The sequence below is a fragment of the Dermacentor andersoni genome, chromosome 3 (genome assembly GCF_023375885.2).
Source record: "Dermacentor andersoni chromosome 3, qqDerAnde1_hic_scaffold, whole genome shotgun sequence".
Taxonomy (NCBI): Eukaryota; Metazoa; Arthropoda; class Arachnida; order Ixodida; family Ixodidae; genus Dermacentor; species Dermacentor andersoni.
In genome coordinates, this window is record NC_092816.1 from 44438996 (window position 1) to 44458942 (window position 19947).

Sequence of the window (19947 nt, forward strand, 5' to 3'; positions counted from 1 at the left end):
CATCTTATAATACAACACAAGGATGTTTTTTTGCGACGAGTAGTTGAGCACTAGCGACAGAATTTGACTGAGGAGTGCTTTCACCATGGGGCAAGTGCTTGAATGTCCCGATAGAGTCTCTAATCATGCCTTGCATTTACCTCAGTTTCTCTGTTATTAAGGCTCTGTTCGCGGTAATATTGACACCTTAGATATTCTCGAGCACTAATTTACCACATTAGCTTGACTTAGTATTTGCCTTTAGTGTCCCTTTAAGAATACCTTAGTGCACATATTGTGCCTCTCTGCATGTATAAAATATCCTGTGATTTCAGAGTTCGCTTGTATTACTTCTATTTTGATTAGTTTCCCATAGTATATTTTTGTTGTAAGCACAGGCTGTATGATTATTCTGAAAGGGTTGCACATGCAAGCAAAAAGAAAGAAAAAAGCACAGTCCCCTTATTGGTTGCCCAGTAGCCACAATGCCTCTGTGTGAGTTGAGGGGGGGGCATTGTGAGTGGGTGAGTTGGAGGTGGACGACTAACACTGCGGCATTGCACATGGCATGTGATAAAATACAGCTAAATGGGCGTCATGCAGCCATTGTATAAAAAAGCCGTATCTGTTCGCCAAACAATTACAGGAAGCGGTTTCTCAACATTTGTGCACTCAATGCGATATATATTTCGCTAGGAAGAATGTGCCTTGTTATGAAATCCAGCTTCTTGTGCATTTCCTAAGAGACGTTTATGCTTTCTTTTTCTGAGCAAACCCAAAAGGCACACATTCACAATGTTCCGGCACACTCCCATTTTCTTGATAAACAAATAGTTGCAAACCGTCCTCATTCTTGGCTGTTGTTACTGAATTGTTTGGCACAGTAAGCAGTTTGCTTACTGGCTCTGACTTCTGTTCCCTCAGTAATACAAATTGACTATACTAACAAGTGACAAGGTTACTGTAGTGCTGTTACAGTGAACTTTATCATTAAATTATACTGGAAATGATCTGGAACAAACTGGAACTATCTGGAACTGGCACTATCAACTTTTGTGATACAGACATCCTACTTTAAACATAGTGCTCATGAAATGTCAAACATTTTGTGACACTTCACTACTTACAAGACCTGTCATGTTGGCTCATTGCCTTTTCTAATTGCGCTTCTCGTTTTAATTAAATACCACAGTTAACTTCCTCTACCACAGTTGACTTCCTGGTTTCAGCATCTGCTTTCTTAATATGGTTGTCACTAGCATTTTTACTACATTATTATGCATACAGAGATGTATGACAAAGCTCATGCTTTTGTGTGGCCTGTGAAAACAATGATTAACCATTGTTCTCAAGGAAAGTGTGGCTCTCATTGTGGTGCCAGCTAATTGCTTTCATTATCACTATGAAGTGTATTATGAATTTCAATTACACTTGATACTGTAAGTGACTAACTTTTCATGCTGCATGTCAGTTTCTGTTCAGTGGCTGTGTATGGCCTACTGTTTTGTGAAATTGAGTACCTGAAAATGATCCTAAAGGTTCACATTGAGTCAAAAACACTACAGCCTGTCAGAAACCAAATATTTCATGTGCACTCACTGTTCAATGTCAGTTCCTGGGCACGAACTTCCAGTTACATTCATGTTCTGCGAATAAGTAGTATGTATTCTTCTTGCATTGCCTTTGCCATTACGTCTGTGCTGTCTATAAAAGTTTTGTCATGAATACTTGCCACAGTTTGCTGCATGTTTTTAAACGCTGTATTTCACCCTGTGTAGGTCTCGAATGCCCAGATGAAATAAATTATAGGAGTAAAACACCCCACAAATAGAACTTGTTGCTGAGACCTTGCTGTTGGCATGTGTGTGCATTCCCGTTACACCGGCTATGAGAGCTTGGTGGCTGTTTTGTTTGAGCACTCAGCTTACTAAGCATTTGTCATTGGGGACAAAGTTGTGGTACAAAAAAAAAACAAAAACAAATTCTATTAAAGCCTGTTCATCTCGTGCTTTCCTCTTGTGATTACTGTGAAGTTGGGGTGTGAACTAAGTTGGCGGTATTAGTACAAGGACTCAAATAGATCAAGTCTTGCCACTGAATGAGCTATCAGTTAAATCATGCAGATCCGGGAAGAATTTTCTCTCTCTCTCTCTCTCTCTCTCTCTCTCTCTCTCTCTCTCTCTCTCTCTCTCTTTTTTTTTTTTTTTTTTAACAATGTACATCACCCAGTATGGCATTATTGCCGGGAGGTCAAGAAAATAACAAGCATGAAAACATTTAAAAAATACAGGCACAGTTGTCACTTGCACATTCAGCTAAAGCTTACATCTTGCGGGGATGAGGAAAACATAATTACGGGACCATCCACAACACTCTCATCTAGTAGACTCCACCTGCGAATCGTAAAAGGAAGAATGCGCAAATATGTCTGCAGGACACCTTATTTCTCTAGCCTTTTTAACATGATTATTTCTGTGCTATGTATACCTTGAGCTGTATAGTTGCATAAAACATGAATGCTTTGGACATAATTTCACAGATACCCACAACACCAATGAACTTAAAATGTCATTAGTACGGCTTAAATAGTTTAACAAGATGGAGGGTGTAACTTCCAAGCTAGCATGTGACTTCGGTAAAGCTTTTATTCTTCCATCAAAAAGCTTGCCGCATGTGAGTGAAGGTGAATGAAATCTTGTGTTAATTAACAACAACAACGTAAAAGAAGGCCCTCACAATGCACTCTATATTGGCAGTTACTTCTATACCTCGATCAGGCCAAACGGCCTGAGAACTAAACTCTTGTCATCTTTATTGTTTTGTTACTTGTGAAAAACTTGCAATTATAATGTGCAGACATATGTAGCTTAAAAGTGCTGACAGCTTCTCAAGTAGCCACAACTTGTGCTCTTTTACTCCACTTCTGGCTTTTCATCCGCTTATCCCCTTTCCCCCCAATGTACGGTAATAAACTGGATGTGTATCTAGTTCGTCTCCTTGTGTCTCTTTACTTTTCTCTCTCTCGTAGTAATTTGTATTGACAGAGGGTAAATGTGCTACCTTTTTCAATAGATGGGGGCGAGTCATCGCCGCGGCCAGCCTGGGAGCGAAGCAGTTCACCACTGGGTGCAAGCCGGTACCTGCGAAGTCTTCGGTGGATGCCCATTCCACTGGGGATTGGTTTTGCCTGCCTAGCGTACCTGAGGAGCTTACGCAGCCGTAATGCAGACGACGACAGCACTCCGCAGCCCGTTGCTTCTGGCCTCCAAGTACGTTTCGTTTCATTGTTTGAATGGGGGGTGTTGTCAGAAGTGTGTGTAAAGGGGATGGAGGAGTTAGAGGTTGGATGAGAGGGGGAAAACAATTGCAAAAGGTCCCCCAGGTCTATGCATGTGTTAGTGCTTACAGGGTTATATAGCAACCGCTAATAGCATTTAATCCTGTCCAGTTGCATGCAGTCTTGTGCACAGCCTGACCAGTCCTGGGAAATCGAGTGGCGAGCTAGAGGCTACCACGGTACAAAACATTTGCGACCGCTCTGGTTTCTGGCATGCCTCTGTCCTAATCTGTTCAGTGCTTGTATGCAGCTTTAAGGAGTAATGACATTACATTTTTTGACCAGTCATTATTTTGTGTAGGGTGAAGATCCCCAAACCCTTTGTAGCCCAATCAAATTTCATAGCATCAAGATTCACCCAAAGCAAAAACATGCGCGGGAATACAGGAAATATGCTAATATAGAATAAAAAGATACAATTTCATTAAACTGGGCCACAAATACATGTTTCTTCAGTTCATGCAAACTGTGCACCAGATCAGGCAAAAGTCTGATGCACAGGTCCTGATAGACCGATTTCACCACATTCAGAGCACATGTGCAGGGGCTCTGCTTGCACCATGACTGTAGCCCTTACCACTTTCCTATTGACTTGGGTTTGAGGCAACATTGAGAGGAATGCCGAGGAAAATAGCGTTGTGGATTGCTCCAGTGAACTTTAGGGCGAAGTTTAGGGGTATGGTCTCCTCAACTCTACTCCTATTGTGAGATCTTTTTGTTGTCACCTCCGTGCCATTTGGCCTTGAAGGTTAAGCAGGTTGTCATGGTCTGAGCCCTACAATCGTCTTACCATAGTTGCCTTTCAACCTGCATCAGGATTACTGTTACCGGTGCAATGCCCTTTGCTTTGCGGCAGCAGTGGCACAGTGAAACTCGCCAAATCTGCCTCTTGCAAGGGCTTCACGACAGTCAGCAACTCGGCCTCTTTATCAGTTTTTATTTGAACTGTTGCTTTTTTGCCTTGTGTGCAGGTGTCCTTCTACCGAATGCTGCCCCTGCGCATGGCTTCTCGGTGGTGGGGCTGGGCCAACGACATAGAGCTGCCTGTATGGCTGCGCGCACCGGTGCTGGGCCTTTTTGCATGGGCCGTCGGCTGTGACGTACACGAGGCTGAAGTGGAGGACTTGCGGCAGTATCGGAATCTGGGGGAGTTCTTTCGACGCTCACTCAAGCCAGGCCTTAGACCCCTTTGCCCAGGCGACTGTGTGGTACGTTGGCTCATGTGGACCCATGAAACTTTTTTTTCACATGCTCGTATGTTCGGGCTACATGCTTGTATGTTTGTTGTTTTTTCAGGAGGTAAGAGTAAATAGTGCAGTGTTTGTAAACGCAGGTGTGATGGCTCCTAAGCCTTTGCTAGACAGTTGTCGCGATTTTGCAACATACTGATTCTGAGTTCCTGAAATGAAACAGGACGGCAATTGAGAAAAGACCTGATTTTGACATCATTGTCAGGTATTCAATTGAAGTAGACACCGAGTCCTCAGACATTAGCGCTGCATACAGCATATGCATTCGCACGCAGTTACAAGTCTCCTTCTTTTCCAGTCACTGCCCTACCACACCATGTGACAACGTGTAGTCATCTGACAAAAACAGGGTTGACGTGTCACCATTTCTGAAACGGAAAATAATGTTCTGTGCATGGGCTGTGCCCTAAGAGGCAAGACAGTTGGTCTGCCAAATCAGAGTTCGCACAGTGCAAAAACATGGCAAATAATTTGAGGGTATGGAGGCATCCTTTTGTGCCATGTGTCCAATTCAGTTTTTACAAATGAGCCCAGAAGTGCCAGCCAGGCTTAGAATATAGAGTGAATACAATTTTTGATGTTCTAACCTCTACAAAAGCCTATCTAAGCTAAATTCAAATGTTTGTCTTCAGAAGAAAAAAAGGGAACTCTGGCTATAAGAGGTCAATTGTGCCCCACAGGGAATCTGTGGAGGTAGAGCAGAGGAGGAATAGGACAGAACGTTGCTTGTAAAGCCCACTTTCAGTCAGCCGTGACATGCGTCTCTCTCTTGAGAAAGCAGCTGACAGTGACACATGGTGGTGAAAAAGTTAGTTTTCAGTCGCAGAGGCAATATAAATTCTAATCACTATAGTCATTTTGACACTGTGCCGCATTGTAGGGCCAAAATAGTGTGCTTTGAATTGTGTGCCCATAGTCGGGTACAACTTTAGAAAAAAGGGGAGGCCCCGCCCAGATGACCGAAGCGTGACAGCCAATTGCCTCTGCAACTAAAATAGTCCTGCTCAAAAAACTCTGCTTCTAAAACCCGTAATTCTCGTCATATTTAAAGACTTTTGTATTTTGATGACTGGCTTGGTAGAGCTCTCGTGACTGGGATGCTACAGCACATGCCGGATCGCAAAAACAAGATAACCCCATGCCCATGCAGATAACTGCTTTTTAGTTTCATTGCAAGGGACAAAAGTAGAAAGAGCAGCACTCTACATGGCTTTTGCACTGGTTTACATGTACACGGCACATTTACTACTCGTTTTCAGAGCTTAAAATGAATGAGTTGCTATTTAACAAGTACTCAAAAAAAAAGCAATGCATTTATCGAAACTACTAGTATTAGGAAACTGGGGTGAGAAGACGATCGAGGCAGGAAAGGTACAGAAATACTTCATTCATCGTTTTAAATAAATACTCTTGGTTTTAAATAGCATAAGATTTATATATATACATTTTTCTTTTTTCACAAACCTACCTTCAAGAATGTGTTACGTTTTTTTTCTTCCCCCTTTTCACCTTTTTTTGCAAGCCCGCAGTCTCGCCAATTCGCATAGCGTACCGTCAATGATGCTCACTGCAGTCTTTTGTTGCCGGATCACGGCTCAGAATAAACGCATGCTTCACAAATGGTGCATCGTAAGCTCGCAATAATATTACCGGTATGATAGACCACCACAAACACTCTGGGAATTCACTATGATGAGGGGCAGACGCACAAGACTTATGCGACTCTGCAGGCAGCGGGCGGCCATCTTCTCCATCAGCGGGGTCACCGGCCATTCTGCTCATGGCGTCAGTCTAGAGTGCGCACCCATTGGTGGAGGCTCATGTGCATCCGCCTTGGAGGAGAAAAGGCCCCTTTTTTCTAAAGTTGTACCCGACTATAGAGATTCATATTAGTGAGATTTTAATTATGAGTCAAGCTTTCATTCATGCGATGAAATATTTTGTGCAAACAGACCATGCACATTGTAGGTAGACTACTTGTGATTACTCTTTTGTCAAACATTGCGTTGCCATGGTTGTTTCCAGGTGAGCCCAGCAGATGGCACGGTGCTGCATTTTGGTCGCATAGAGAAAGGTTTTGCGGAGCAGGTGAAAGGCATCACCTATTCACTACCAAGGTTCCTTGGGCCTCATCCATGGGACCCACACTGTCTACACACTAATGTAAGTTGGCCAGCTCATTCTGATCTATTACTACCTCCTGCTGTGAGCAGGAAGAATGGGAGCAATGGGTGGTAGCTCAATATTTAATAACGGCCATAAAAAGCCAAGAGACTGTGAAGCCAAAGAAATTACAGTAATGCAGTTATTTTTGCCTATGCTTTGCTTGGTTTTGTTATCTGTCTCCTTTTTATGGTTGCCTCATACTGTGTTAGTGAACAATCCTCTTTGTGTGTCTTCACACTCACTCCCTCTCTCCTCGGTCTTTCTGTCTATCTCACCCTTTCACATATGTATTATAGTCACATATAGTAATAGTCGCAATAGTCACATCCCTTGTTAGCTCCTTCTTCATCCTATGTGTGTTTTTATTTATTTACCTGTCCCATCTTTTGTTTTCCTGCACTATGCTGTGTTCAAACACTTCTACCACTAAGCAGAGACAGTTTAAATGCTTCGACTGTAGCTTTTGATTTGTGGTAGGCCAACCTTGCTTTTTAGTCACCTTGCTTGACATGATAGGTACCGCTGTTTCTTTGCAAATCTTTTGTCTCTGGAGAAATTACTCCCGTTGGAATTTGCTTATCAGTCACATCAGAAAAATGTTTTAACCTGCTGTTATGACCTGCTGTTATAACTTGTGACCAAGATTCTTAAGCCAGATTCTCTGCTATGCTGAGCCGATTGTTGGGCAACCTTTGTCTGGTTTCCCATAGATACAGTGCACTTCTGCCGAGATCAACATCTTGGTGTTTGGCTGCTAAGCACAAAGTCGCAGGATCGAATCCCGGCTACGGCGGCCGCATTTTGATGGGGGCGAAATGGGAAAAGACCCGTGTACTTAGGTTTAGGTGCACGTTAAAGAGCCCCTCCCCTGGTGGTGCATATTATTCCCGAGTCTCTGACTACGGCATGCCTCATAATCAAATCGTGATTTTGGCACATAACCCCCCCCTTTTTTTTTCAAGATTAAGATTTGTTGAGGTAACAGGTTTCTGAGGTCCTTTCACGTTCATCTTATAGGACGCTTGCTGTGATGGTGTGTGGACACCTGATTGATCAGTTGCTACAGTCTTGAATGTTAAAATTGGTTGGCACAGCTTTGTGTTACATTCAGGTGGATGTCAACCACAATGACTATATGAACCAGAGCATCTCCAACTGTATGGTCCTCTCGGAACAACTCTGAATAAGTGGCACACTTGTCTGTAAATAGCCAAATTCAAATGCACTATTTCATCTGGTGATTCTGACACCAAGCTGAATCCTGCTTCCGCCTCGAAAATTTCTGTTGAGAACATTCCCATAGTATTGTTCTACAAGAACTAGCTTAGTTTTGCCTTTTGAATGCATTGATGACGGTCAGTCAAGACTGGTGTTTTTTGCTGAAATGCTTTTGCCTATGTTGCAGGGTGAGGAGGAATACCACAAGAAACTTCTGCAGCAGAAAGACACCGATTTGTATCACTGCGTGGTGTACCTGGCCCCCGGTGACTATCACCGTTTCCACTCCCCTGTGCAGTGGGAGGTGCAACACCGGCGGCATTTTCCAGGTTCGTTGATTCCCAAATGGTTGCTGGTGCTCTCAAAAGCACCCATGACTGCCCCTAGGCTGTGCACTTATAAAGTTATACTTTACAACCGAAATAAACCCTACAAGGTGAAAATAACTCCACCCTATAAAAGTTTTACACCATTTCAAGCTTATTTAGTCCTTCAACAGTAATTGCCATCAATCACATGCATATTTGGTACTTTCCTATTGGCACATCTCGGCATGACATAGCATTTCCCACCAGAAAACCAGCTGGCACTAGGTTGTTGAAGTAAAGAAAATTCACACAAGGTAGATGGGGAATATTTTGGGTTAAGATAAACCCTGATGAACATCTAAATGTTTTATAGCTTAAAGGAGTCGCACGAACGAAACGTCTTCTGAAGGGTGTAGTTTTACTTCACTATTACATCCATTGAGGCTTATCTTGTCCCCAAACTGTAATCATCTGTCTTGAAAGCCTTTCCTTTCTTTCACACTGCATGTTTGGTATTTGCAGTTCGCGAACAGCATGTGCATTATCAGCATGACGTAGCATTCTTGACAGGAAAGTAGCAAGCACAGAGTTTTCATAGAAGGAAGTGCAAAGAAAACAGATTACTATTGTTTGAGAACAAGATACACCCCAAAGGGTGTAATCATTTTTAGAAATATTGGAGTGAAAGAGTGGGTTCTTTTTGCTTTTTGTAGTACATTTTGTGATTTTGGTTTTACAGGTTGGGTGCTTGCTATTGGTTATCACTTTTGGTGTCACAGTTGTTTTGAAAGCATAAATGAATGCTGCTGTTTCTTGCAACTCTTTTTAATTGAGGGAGGTGTGTGTGACAAGACTGCTGCATGCAGCTTAATGGTTTATGTACAAAATGGTTGCCTTGGATAACAACATCTTTCTAAATGAGCTTCACTCTTGTTATTAGGTGCCCAACAAAAGTGAGCTTACATTTTGGTGTTCTCACCAAAGGGGTTCTCACCTTCTTTTAGGAGTTGAGCTATCTGAACTGCTTAACATGATGAAAGGAGATTGATGTGGCAGTCAAGTCAATTTATCTCGGAGATTGTGCCTTTTTATTTCGAACCTCTGTTGATGCACATGTTATCAGAATTTAAACTGTCATACCTTTTAAAAACACAGGCTTGGGATGCCGCGCGTATCAGCTTTTCCAGGTTGAAGGGTAAATAAAACCGTGCTTTGGTAATACTGCAGGTACCCTTCTGAGTGTGCGACCAGGTGTCGTCAACTGGATAGCCGGCCTGTTCAATATGAACGAGCGTGTAGTCTATATGGGCCGGTGGCGACATGGATTCTTTAGTATGACTGCTGTTGGTGCTACCAACGTTGGCTCCATCAAGGTTTACTTCGATAATGTAAGTTGCATACTAGGGAAGGAATTGTTTCTCCTCAGGGTGCCTCATTGTTACAGGTCTCTTTATAGTCATGCTAAAACTTTGGCTTGTCTTTGTTTCCAAGCTTGCACCATGCACTCACATTGCATAAAGTGCATATACGTGCACAGCATAAGGCATAATTTTGCTGAAGGTTCTCATAAGCTTTTTCAAAACACTCTTATGTTCAAACAATATATAATAACCCTAAAATCCGTGTGATACTTGTGAGGGAGCCTTTCTGTGGCATTTAAACTGTGGTGTTTCGAATACATGAAATAATTACTCAGATAGGAAAATATTGTTGTGGGTTGTTAGGAACCCCTTCTTTATGCTAATAAACACATTATGTCAGGATAACTGTTCGTTTTCTTTATATTGTCACCATTTCACCCTGTAAATAAACAGGGTGATATCTTTCTTTATATTGTCACCGTTTCACCATTTCACCCTGTAAATAAACATCATTCGTAACATCTTTGGTGGAGGTGCGGGGTAATGTCACGCCCACTTGGGGTCTGTTCTGTTTCAGTTACGATAGGGGAGCAGACATTTAGAAGTGAATTTACTGTGCTTGCACGTACAACGCATGACATTATTTTAGGAATTGATTTCTTGCGTGAGTGGGGGGCAACTTTGGATTGTGGAAGTGGCGTGATTTCTCTTTGCCGCGACGCACGCACACTCTACTTCTTCTTTCTCTGCCTCAGCCGCGCAGTGCTACGACATTTTACTCCCGGTGATTATGTTTGGTTGTGGACACCTGTTCGCAAAAAGAGATTGTACCGCAAGTTTCTCGCCACTTACACCGGACCATTCGTTATACTGAGCCGCTTGAGTGATGTGAACTATGTCATCGCCAAAGTGACGGCAAGGGATCGGGGTTCACGGGCGACGCAAGTTGTTCACGTGGCCAGACTCAAGCAGTGCCATCACAGGTCCCTTTAACTCGCTTAGCGAGCTTCGTCTGCCCCTGGGGAAAATGTCGCAGCACTGCGCGGCTGAGGCAGAGAAAGAAGAAGTAGAGTGTGCGCGCGTGATCTCGCGGTACTCTGCGTCGGCTGGGCCTGGCCTGTAGCTTCCCTCTCGGACCTCGTTTCACCATTTCACCCTGTAAATAAACATCATTCGTAACAATATCATCTTGGATAGCACTTCTGTTCATAGCTGCAATATATTCCTTTCATCCAGACTAGCTTTTGTCATACTTACAACTAAAAGTTTGGCATTTGCTTGGAAACCATGCTGTGCTGGAACTAAATTTTATATTGTTGCGTGTGGTCCATGATTTCCCAGCACATGTTCTCACTACCCGAACCATTTGTTTGTTTGTATCCAGACTCCAAATCTTTGCTTTTTGCATTTCTTTGATGGCCTCAACAGAACCTTGTGACCAACCGGCGGAAGTACAAGAAGCACAACTTCAATGACCAATGCTTCCAGTCCAACCACAACTCTGAGGGCATCAGCGTTGAGAAGGGCGAACCCTTCGGCGAGTTCAATCTGGGATCTACCATTGTGCTCATCTTTGAGGCACCACGGGACTTCTCGCTTGAGCTCAAGGAAGGCCAGCGCATCAAGTACGGTGAGCTCATCTGCCGACAGTCCAGTAGCAGCTTTCAAGAAGCACAGACGTGAGGCCAGCTGCTGCGACATTCAGAGTTTCGTTTTCAACACTCGTCATCATTGAATTCCGTCTCATAGTGAGAGATTGCAGGGGGCATGTTGCAATCTTCACAAGGCTGCCTGAAGGTCCACAGAGGTGGTTTGATGTATTTTTGCTATCATCACTGGTGCAGAGCTAGTGCCGCCCCATTGTTGCACCAGCTCGCGTGGAGAGCTGCAAGGAGGTGATGTCCCTCCGTGAATGCCTATCTTGTATGCGACAACTTTATGCACTGCAGTAAGGCTAAACTCGAACTGCAGGTTGTTATAGCATTTGGTATCATATGCACTGTTTGTGTGTTTTTTTTTTTGTTTTTTTTTTTGTCTATTGAAAGAGGCTGATTGAGATCAGTTCAGTTCTGTTATTAGTAAGGCCCAGCCTTTTCCTTTTTTCCTTTAGCACTTGATTTGTGCACAAATGCTTACATTGACACAGTTTCTATTGCGTTGACCATGCAAATATGCGGAGGTTGAGAACGAGTTGTGCCAAGTAAAGCAGTTGCACTTTAGGTACCCAGGGGACATGTATGTGCAGGTTGTGGTTTGCGGTTGCAGCTCCACATCCACACACGGCTGGTAGAGATGCAAAATGAAATGCTGCAATTGTAAAAACTAGGCGTTACTATAATGATGTTACATGTTGACAGTGTACAGTGTTCTCATCAATTAACTTACTAAGTTGAAAGACATTTTACTTGCTGTTAGATTATAAGCCTGACTTATTGCAAATGTGTGATGGTCACGATCCGGGCCTGCCTTGGTAATTTTTATTCCCTGTATGATGACCGGCAAAGTAAAGTGTACCTATGTGCTTCTAGGTTAATGGCCTTGTTTTCATTTTTTTTTTTTCCATTGTGATGTTTTACAATCAAAAGTATGATGCGTATTGTACAAGTTGGAATCATGAGAAGACTTGTGGCTGTTAAACTAGAAAGCTTTTTGATATCTGCAAGTAGCAGAAGATTAGTTCACAAGTTGGACCCAGTTTCACTATCGTAGCATAAGCGTACTCTTTTATGTGTCGTATTTTCCGGTTCAGGATTGAATTGCCGAGGTGTAGCCACGTGATGTTAGTGTAGAATCTGCCCTGCACACACATAAATTGCCTCGTGGCTGGTTTCATTGTATATCCATGTATGTCGAAACAGGAGATTATCATTCCTTCAGCACGATCGCTTATTCACACTAAATTGATTTGCTAAGAGAAAGACTACCTGATTCAGCTGCATGCACTGAAGATTGCGGCACTCTTTTCGCTAGCATTCTGTGAAGGAATTTCCCCGGTTACAGTCCCTTGCTGATATTACTGATGGGAGGCTCATTGCTAGTGCCAAGGAGTAGGGCAGTGCGAATAGGGATTTTCGAGACCAAATCGAATACGAATCAAGTAGTGCCTGAAGTGAATCGAATGTAATCAAACATGAAATACTTCTCGAATAATGAATAGCTGTTATCACAATTAATAATAAAGGTATGTTCACATCCCAGTATTCTCAAGGTTAACAAGTTTCTATCATTGCATAGTATGCTATATGAAGCAAAATTTATTAGAAGCACAAATGGAGCATTGGAAGCACACAAGTACGTTCGTCGCATGCACAGGGCTCTCCAGCAAGTGCAAATGATCATTGTACAGCCTGCAAAGTATGGCTACATAAGTGACATAGCCTGCTCCACTAAGCAAGTCCTCATGTTCTATGTCCAAACTGTGCCGACAGTGGCAAACATTTACCATACTTTTGATCCAATTTTATGTTTATTTAGGTGCAGTTCGTGTTTTGAAAACATTTGAAAAGTATTTAAAAAATATTCGCATTTGTGAACAGTTACTATTCAATTCGAAGACAGAGTCAAATAGGACACTATTCAGTTTGTTATTTGAAAGTTTCGAATGTTCGCACATCCCTACTAAGGAGTCAAATTTTACTTGTGGGTTATTTTCCATTTTTTAAACAGACGTGTGTGTTTCAGGACAGATCCTTGCTAGTTTGTAACACATAATATGCTACAGTCAAAGGTAATAACACACACATGGCCATCAAGGCTGCACTGAAGCTAATTTTATCCCTACACTCCTTACTAGAATATTTTTGGCCACTTTACGAGCTTGTTTAAGCAAAATGACAGGATAAGGGACAATCTCTCAACTGTCTGTGATATAGCGTTTATATCTGAAGCTGCTGCGCTACAGTGTTCAGAAGCTCCTTGTTTTTAAATTATTAATATGATGACACCTTCTGTTCGCCGTACGCTCTCTATTATTGTTTCTTTCTATTTTGTTATTGTGACACATGCCGTTGTATTGTACGTGATGTGCACTGCAATTGGTATTGAGCTTTCCTAACCGCGAATTTCTTGGAGTTTAATTTTTTCTAAGCCGATAGATCGCTGAGTCCACAATTCTTTCTGCGCTTCTTCACCGGAGTATTGGAGGATGTGCAGAAGAATTTCCAAGTTGCATCTCTTCCTCTATCCAGCCTCCATTTCTTGGACATCATCATAATGATGGTACGTGGCACTCACCGATAGCATCAAACATCGATAGTCCAGTAGCATCATGAATAGGAGAGTCCTAGCGTATGTAAGCAGTATAGAGATTTTCATCATGCCACTGGCAGCGTACGTGGTGGCACACAAGTGGCAGGAAGAGTAATTGGAGCATGACATTTATGCATGACGTGGTAGAAAGTAAGTGTGACGAGCTCATGTCATTGGTAGTAGCACTCACATGCTCCATACCATCTTGTCGTGGTTACCGGTTTTCCCAGCAGGTTACACATAAACGCAGTTGCCTTGTGCTGTCATATGCTGTTTACTCTTTGTGTCTCTTGTATATACCACCAGAAGCTGCTGACTGCCATGTAACTTTCCATGCTTTAATCTCCTGTAATGGCTCTTTCTACTGGCAAACAAATGAATCGATTTTCGGGAGATGGACTCTTGGCTGTAGGTGGTGGTTGCCATGGATTTATGTGACAGCTGTGTGTGCTGCTTGTAAACTGTGCTTCTTTATTTTCCTTTAGACTAATGGTTCTCTTTTGGTTCTTCGTTATTATTTATCATGTGCAGTTCACGAAAGGGAAAAATCGTCATCCAACCGACTGTACCACGAAGCTACAGGGGCTTCCGAATTGAATTGCCATATTTGCAGTTTCACACCTAAAGTTACAGCTTATGGAACAAAAGCCGTTGCAATATGATCCTTCACACTTTCTATCACCATAAAAACATTACTATTCGAAGATGCCACTCGGGCAAGCAATTCTAATCATCTTGCTGCAGGCGTGCACGGTGAATTGTTTGCTGTCTTGTTACTGTTTGCACAGTTACGCAGTTGTTTGTTGTTGATGCTATTTAACTTGTTCTGCGTCAGTTGTCATCCAATTTTTTTTGCATTTTAGTTTAATAACCTAATTTGCATTCACTTTATATACTCTACAATAGTGCTTCAAAGATTTGCTCATTTATTGGACGTTATGACTCCTGGTTGCCGCTTTTGGTTACATTTAAACTGTTGAGTCCAACAATCATTTAGTGTTTCTGTCATTAAATCTATGTCTGCCATGCAAGTGTGTCTGTAATCTGTTAGGAGCAAAGTTGAAATCTTTATCAGAGAGGAAACATTATCTCCCCTGTTCTTGAAACATTCCTCCTCAACTACAGAAAGTGAAGAGAAGCATGGCAGCTCAGCTCAACCAGTCACAGCATTTCATTAACACTTCTTGAATATTCCGCTCTAATTTTGCTGACAGGAAATTTTTGTGTCGAATCAAAGGCATTACAGAGGCAGCAAGCTGCTACTTGCTGCAGGAATTGTTGAGAAGCATTACTGAAACACGTTGATCACTTCTTCAATCTAGGGGTAGAGCTGCAGTCTATTACGAGAAGTAAAGGCTCTATGTTGAGTAGCAGGATCGTTCAAGAGTATGGGAGGAGGTACGCCACATTGAGCTCCTGCCCTATGTGGCCAACATAGGAAGCATTAAGACCAAACCAGCCTTCGGAAAAGGTAGACAGATTTTATTTGTGTTGTGGTTTGATACCAGTCAAAGCCAAAGCATATCGACTTCCTGTTTGTTGTCATCATCATGTTGCGTTTGTATTCATGCAACTGTGAGCCAAAAGAAAAAGTCAACCAGTCTTTTGTGTTGGAATGTTGGTGTTGTGATTGTTGAGCTTAGGCTCGTCTATGGTTGCTGCCTTGCATTTGTTAGTGTTGATGTCGTCACAACTTTCAGTGTAAAAGCTGCTTGCTGAATCGCATGCGTGAATCGTATGTGTGATTTCATCACAGGTTATCCTGTGAGAATCTCAAGGTGACTGGTGGAGTTGGACGACACAAGCTAATTACACTTTCTTGTAGGGCGTATTAAGCTAATTTAAGGATGAGTGCACATTCGGCAGAAAAGGAGAATTTTTTTGGTTTGTTGGTGTGTCGATTCGTTTGGAATGCTCTAAAAAATATTACAAGTACATTTTAAAGAGGTGTACAATACTGGTTTTCCATTTTATTCAGACCTTGTGGTGATGGTGCATTGTAAGAAGTAGACAAAGAGTGCCAGTGCTTTTAATGTTATAGTCATGCGCAGTAAAAGATCATTGCTGCAGGGCAGTATTATTATTATTATGTTCTTAGATCTTTGCGAATGCATTTGTCTCACTTTTATACCAAGTGGCTACCACTTAGCCGGTGCGGGAGTTAATTGTCGGAGCCAAAATGCCAAGATGTACCGCGCTTGAAAGTGAATAGCGGGCATGCCACGTTTACGTACGTACAGTGTAACTTTTCAACTGGTGAAATCTTACAGTGTATGCCAGACCTTTCTGAATGCTTGTCTTGTCGCATTTTGTGTCACGCAAAATCTCAGTGACTTGTAGTCGGTGATTGCTGGAGTTCCTGTGGTAAGGGACGGTGCCTCTGTTTTTGGGGGGGGGGGGCAGCAAGAACATGCTGTGAAGTGCCTCTTTGTTTTGTATACATGTATAGCCACTGTTTTACATTTGTCAAGTTGAAGGTGTTTGTGTGTGTGATGTTGTTACACTCGAAGAGTATCTTTGATATTGTACACAGTATTGCTTGTACGTCACGTGACTGCGAATGTCTTTCTTGTGCTGAGGCAGGGATGCCCAGCAAGACCTGAGGCTGCCACGAGCAGACCAGTTTCTATGCGGTGTTTTAGTGGCATTTTAATAAAGTGCTGATTCTTAAAAAATAAACACTGTAATGTGTCTGTCTTTAACCCTTACACTGTCATTCCCAAATATACTTGTTTTGTTTTTAGCACATGCTTTGTCTCACTTGAAGCAACTTGGGGAAAAAGAAATTTGCATACTTGTTCTGCCATCTATAGAGAAGTAATCTAAACACACAGAACTGTGAATTTAATTCTTTGACAGCAGGTGGAGCGAATGTCTTGGTGCTCTGTTGCTGTGTCTCGGCAGGGCAGCCATGGTGAGCCAATGTGTCAGGTCCATCTGCACTTTGACAGACGGATGGATTTATTAATTGTCTACGCATTCTGAATTGGAAGTAATTGATGACAAATAGCCAGCTTCTGTGCAGCATGAAATACCTGCTAAACCATCACAGTAAAACCTGGCATTCAGAGGGTTAATGGCATTGAGAAATCGGGTTACAGGCTGTCATAAAGTTGTCTTTGTGACAGTTACGACAAAGTGGCAGAAGACACATCATGGGCTGTTTTTGTTATCCCTGAATATCTTTGCAGAGAAACGGGAATCACAATCCAAGTTCATTGCCATGTAGCACAGGCCTTGACTTCAGTGTGACTGTGATTGACTGATAGCAGCGTCCACTGTCCAACAGTATTTGTGGCTCTGCATACTGCAGTAATGGTGTGAATGCGACAAGAAGAGATAGTAGCATCCAAGATAACACGCTAGTGGCAGCACCTATTCCTATCCAAGGAGCAATAGCACTCTTATGCATTACGACAGTTTAATGATTACTTATCATCAGCATGTTGTTCAGAGGGTGGTAAGAGCCTGCAGTAAAAACAAAGAAAAATTAGAATGTGGTAGTCTTTTCAGTACAATTGCTTTGTATAAAATAGTGTGGTCTTTGGATCTTCCACTGAGGACAACAAGGCATGGCATGGCAAGAACATTATTTTGGTCCAGAGAAACTAGGGCCCGAGGGCAAAAGCCCCCAGGCTAAGTTGGTGGCTCCGCCCACGTAGGCACCGGTAGGCCAAAGGCTTTCCCGATGTCGTGAGCTCTCCGGGTGGCCAGGAGTTGATCTTGGAGGACTTCGCTGGATATACGCCGACTCCAGTCCTCCTCACTGTTGAGATCCGAGGCCCTTTGCTTGGGGCACAGCCAGAACATATGATTAAATAGACACAGAGTGTGTCCACAACTTCTACATTCCACGGGAATATCGCATTGGCTCATGAGGACAACATGACCCAATAATTTTTATTTTTTGATTGATGAAGGAAACGTATTGTGGAGAAACAACATCAAACTGCACATTTAAAACAAGATCAGTAAAAGAGTGATTACAGTTGCAAAACTTTACATAATAGTGTTGTAAACTTCTCACATGCAGTTACTACTCTTTGAAACGCAGTCAAACCTCTGTGCTGTTGCATGTTTTGCCAGTCAAAACCATTCTGGGTTTGGTGTTGTCTCAACATTGTAACTATACAGTATGCTTGTCATTTCTCCACAGCTACACATATTTTCTCCGTTCTATGTGACGATGAAATGGGGCGCGTTTGTGCCGACGAGCACAAGAACAAGCAAACAAGTGCTGATCTGTGGGTGGGGCTTTGTTAAGCAGCAAATCCTCTTGACAGGCTTGGTTCAGTGAAAGACCATAAATGATACAGGCAGGCAAGCATTCCCAACTACTAAGTTATTGAACAGGCACTGGAACACTTCTCGGATCCTGAGAAATGCACTGGAATGAGTGCGATACCTTTCTGTGAATATACATATTCACAAAACATGTTTGAAATGGACTTTAGAATGAGTGCAATGTTTACTTTCCTCATTGCCCCTTAACTCGCCGGTTCCTATCCAGGGCCAGTAGCAATGCCCTGCCTACGACTCTTCTCGTTTTCTTCTTTCGGCATTAAGCTTGTGATAGTGACAAAGGAGCAGAAGAACTGAAAGTTGGTATTGATTCATACTATGGAGTCCATGAGAAAAACGCCGACAATAAGGAAGGCACATCCAACACAAGAGCGACAGATGCGCGCCTTCAATCTTGTCCGTGTGTTTCTCGGGTAACCCACAGTACGAGCACAGCACATTTACTAGAACGTCCAGATGGATGCGCATGCATGTGCAAGCTTTTACTTGAGCAATCACCCAATGGATGGGATGTATGTAGGAAGTCGCACTGGTTGTAATATCATGGCTGACCAGGGTGTCTGCCAACCGGGAAAACAGGTAATTCTCAGAGGTTTTGAGTAGTCTGGAAAAACTCAGGGAAAACTCAGGGAATTTGTGCCTCTATCAGGTAAAATTAGCTGTAATTTTATTGAAAGGGTCGAAAGCCGCGGTAATGCTGGCTCGAGTAACAGACAAGAATCGTAATGAATCGTCTTTGACGTCCTGTCGTCTGCTGGAGGAGTTGCCACTACAGTCAACGACCGACTTTCCGGATTCCCGAGAATTTGGACGGCTTCGCGGCACCACCACGTACCCCATAGAGTCAATGTATCAGAGCGTCTGAAATTTCGGACGCAACAACTCGTTGCCATCCGATTTTCCGGACGTTTTGCCGTGACCGCAGGTCCGAAACGGCATTAATCAAAGCCACCACCGCTGCCATTTTGATTACCTTGCCGCCTCGAACCGGCACTCTCGCACGCAGATCCGCTGGCAGCCGTAGCCACCACTGCGGCGACGCTAGACCTAGCTGCTTCGACGTTGGCTATGAAGCTTCTTGCCGTTGGGTGCCGTGTTTTTTATTGAAAGAATTCGCTGCTGTCAGCAATGGCATGGACTCCGCCTTTGTGGCACTCGCTATTGGCTTAGAAGCTTGGAAAGCACGGTGCGTTGCATAATACCGGTTTCCGAAAGTCAGCTTCGCCTTCGTACAGAAATGTTAGTTGGTGAAGCACACGCAAAAGTATTGCAGTGAAGCATAACAAGCGTGGGAAAGCGCTATTGCCACGTGACACAGTATATGTTCCTTAATTATACACGCGTGCATCCGGTATTTCCTGTCACAGTACGAGCACCGATATGCCTAATACGCGTGCCGACAGGCCTTCAGAGCATTTTCGAATGTGCCTGTGGCGGTTTGGGCCCTTCAGGGTAGTAAATGACATGCATTTATTTTTTCCAACTGGCCGATTTCTCGGACGTTCTCGCGGCCCCTTAGGAGTTCGAAAAATCGGACCTGGACTGTGCAGCTGACCAAGAAGATGCTTCAAATGGTCCGTGGGGCGAACGAGTGGCGGAAGGAGGACAAGAACAGAAAGCACTTACGCATTGAGGAATGAACGGGAAGGGAAACGTGCTACCGCCGTTTTGATGGAGCTTGAGCTCAAAAAACGAAGTGTTGGCTGATGCCGAGATGCAGGTGTCCCTCATCCAAACCAAAATACTCTTTAAAGCAGTGAAACACAACACTGAGGCGT

At 43.1% G+C, this 19947-nt stretch overlaps 1 protein-coding gene across 2 annotated transcripts in view; it reads left to right on the forward strand.

The window, feature by feature from the left end:
* Pisd (phosphatidylserine decarboxylase) overlaps nt 1-16546 on the forward strand; it is a 47674-nt gene extending 31128 nt beyond the window's left edge. For both annotated transcript variants that reach the window (XM_050166666.3, XM_055064161.2), the window contains 6 exons: nt 3052-3248; nt 4288-4524; nt 6592-6729; nt 8138-8279; nt 9486-9646; nt 11048-16546. In XM_050166666.3, coding sequence (XP_050022623.1) covers nt 3052-3248; nt 4288-4524; nt 6592-6729; nt 8138-8279; nt 9486-9646; nt 11048-11302 — 1130 coding nt within the window. In that variant the 3' untranslated portion in view covers nt 11303-16546. The remainder of the gene's footprint in view (nt 1-3051; nt 3249-4287; nt 4525-6591; nt 6730-8137; nt 8280-9485; nt 9647-11047) is intronic.
* The last annotated feature ends 3401 nt before the right edge of the window (nt 16547-19947 follow it).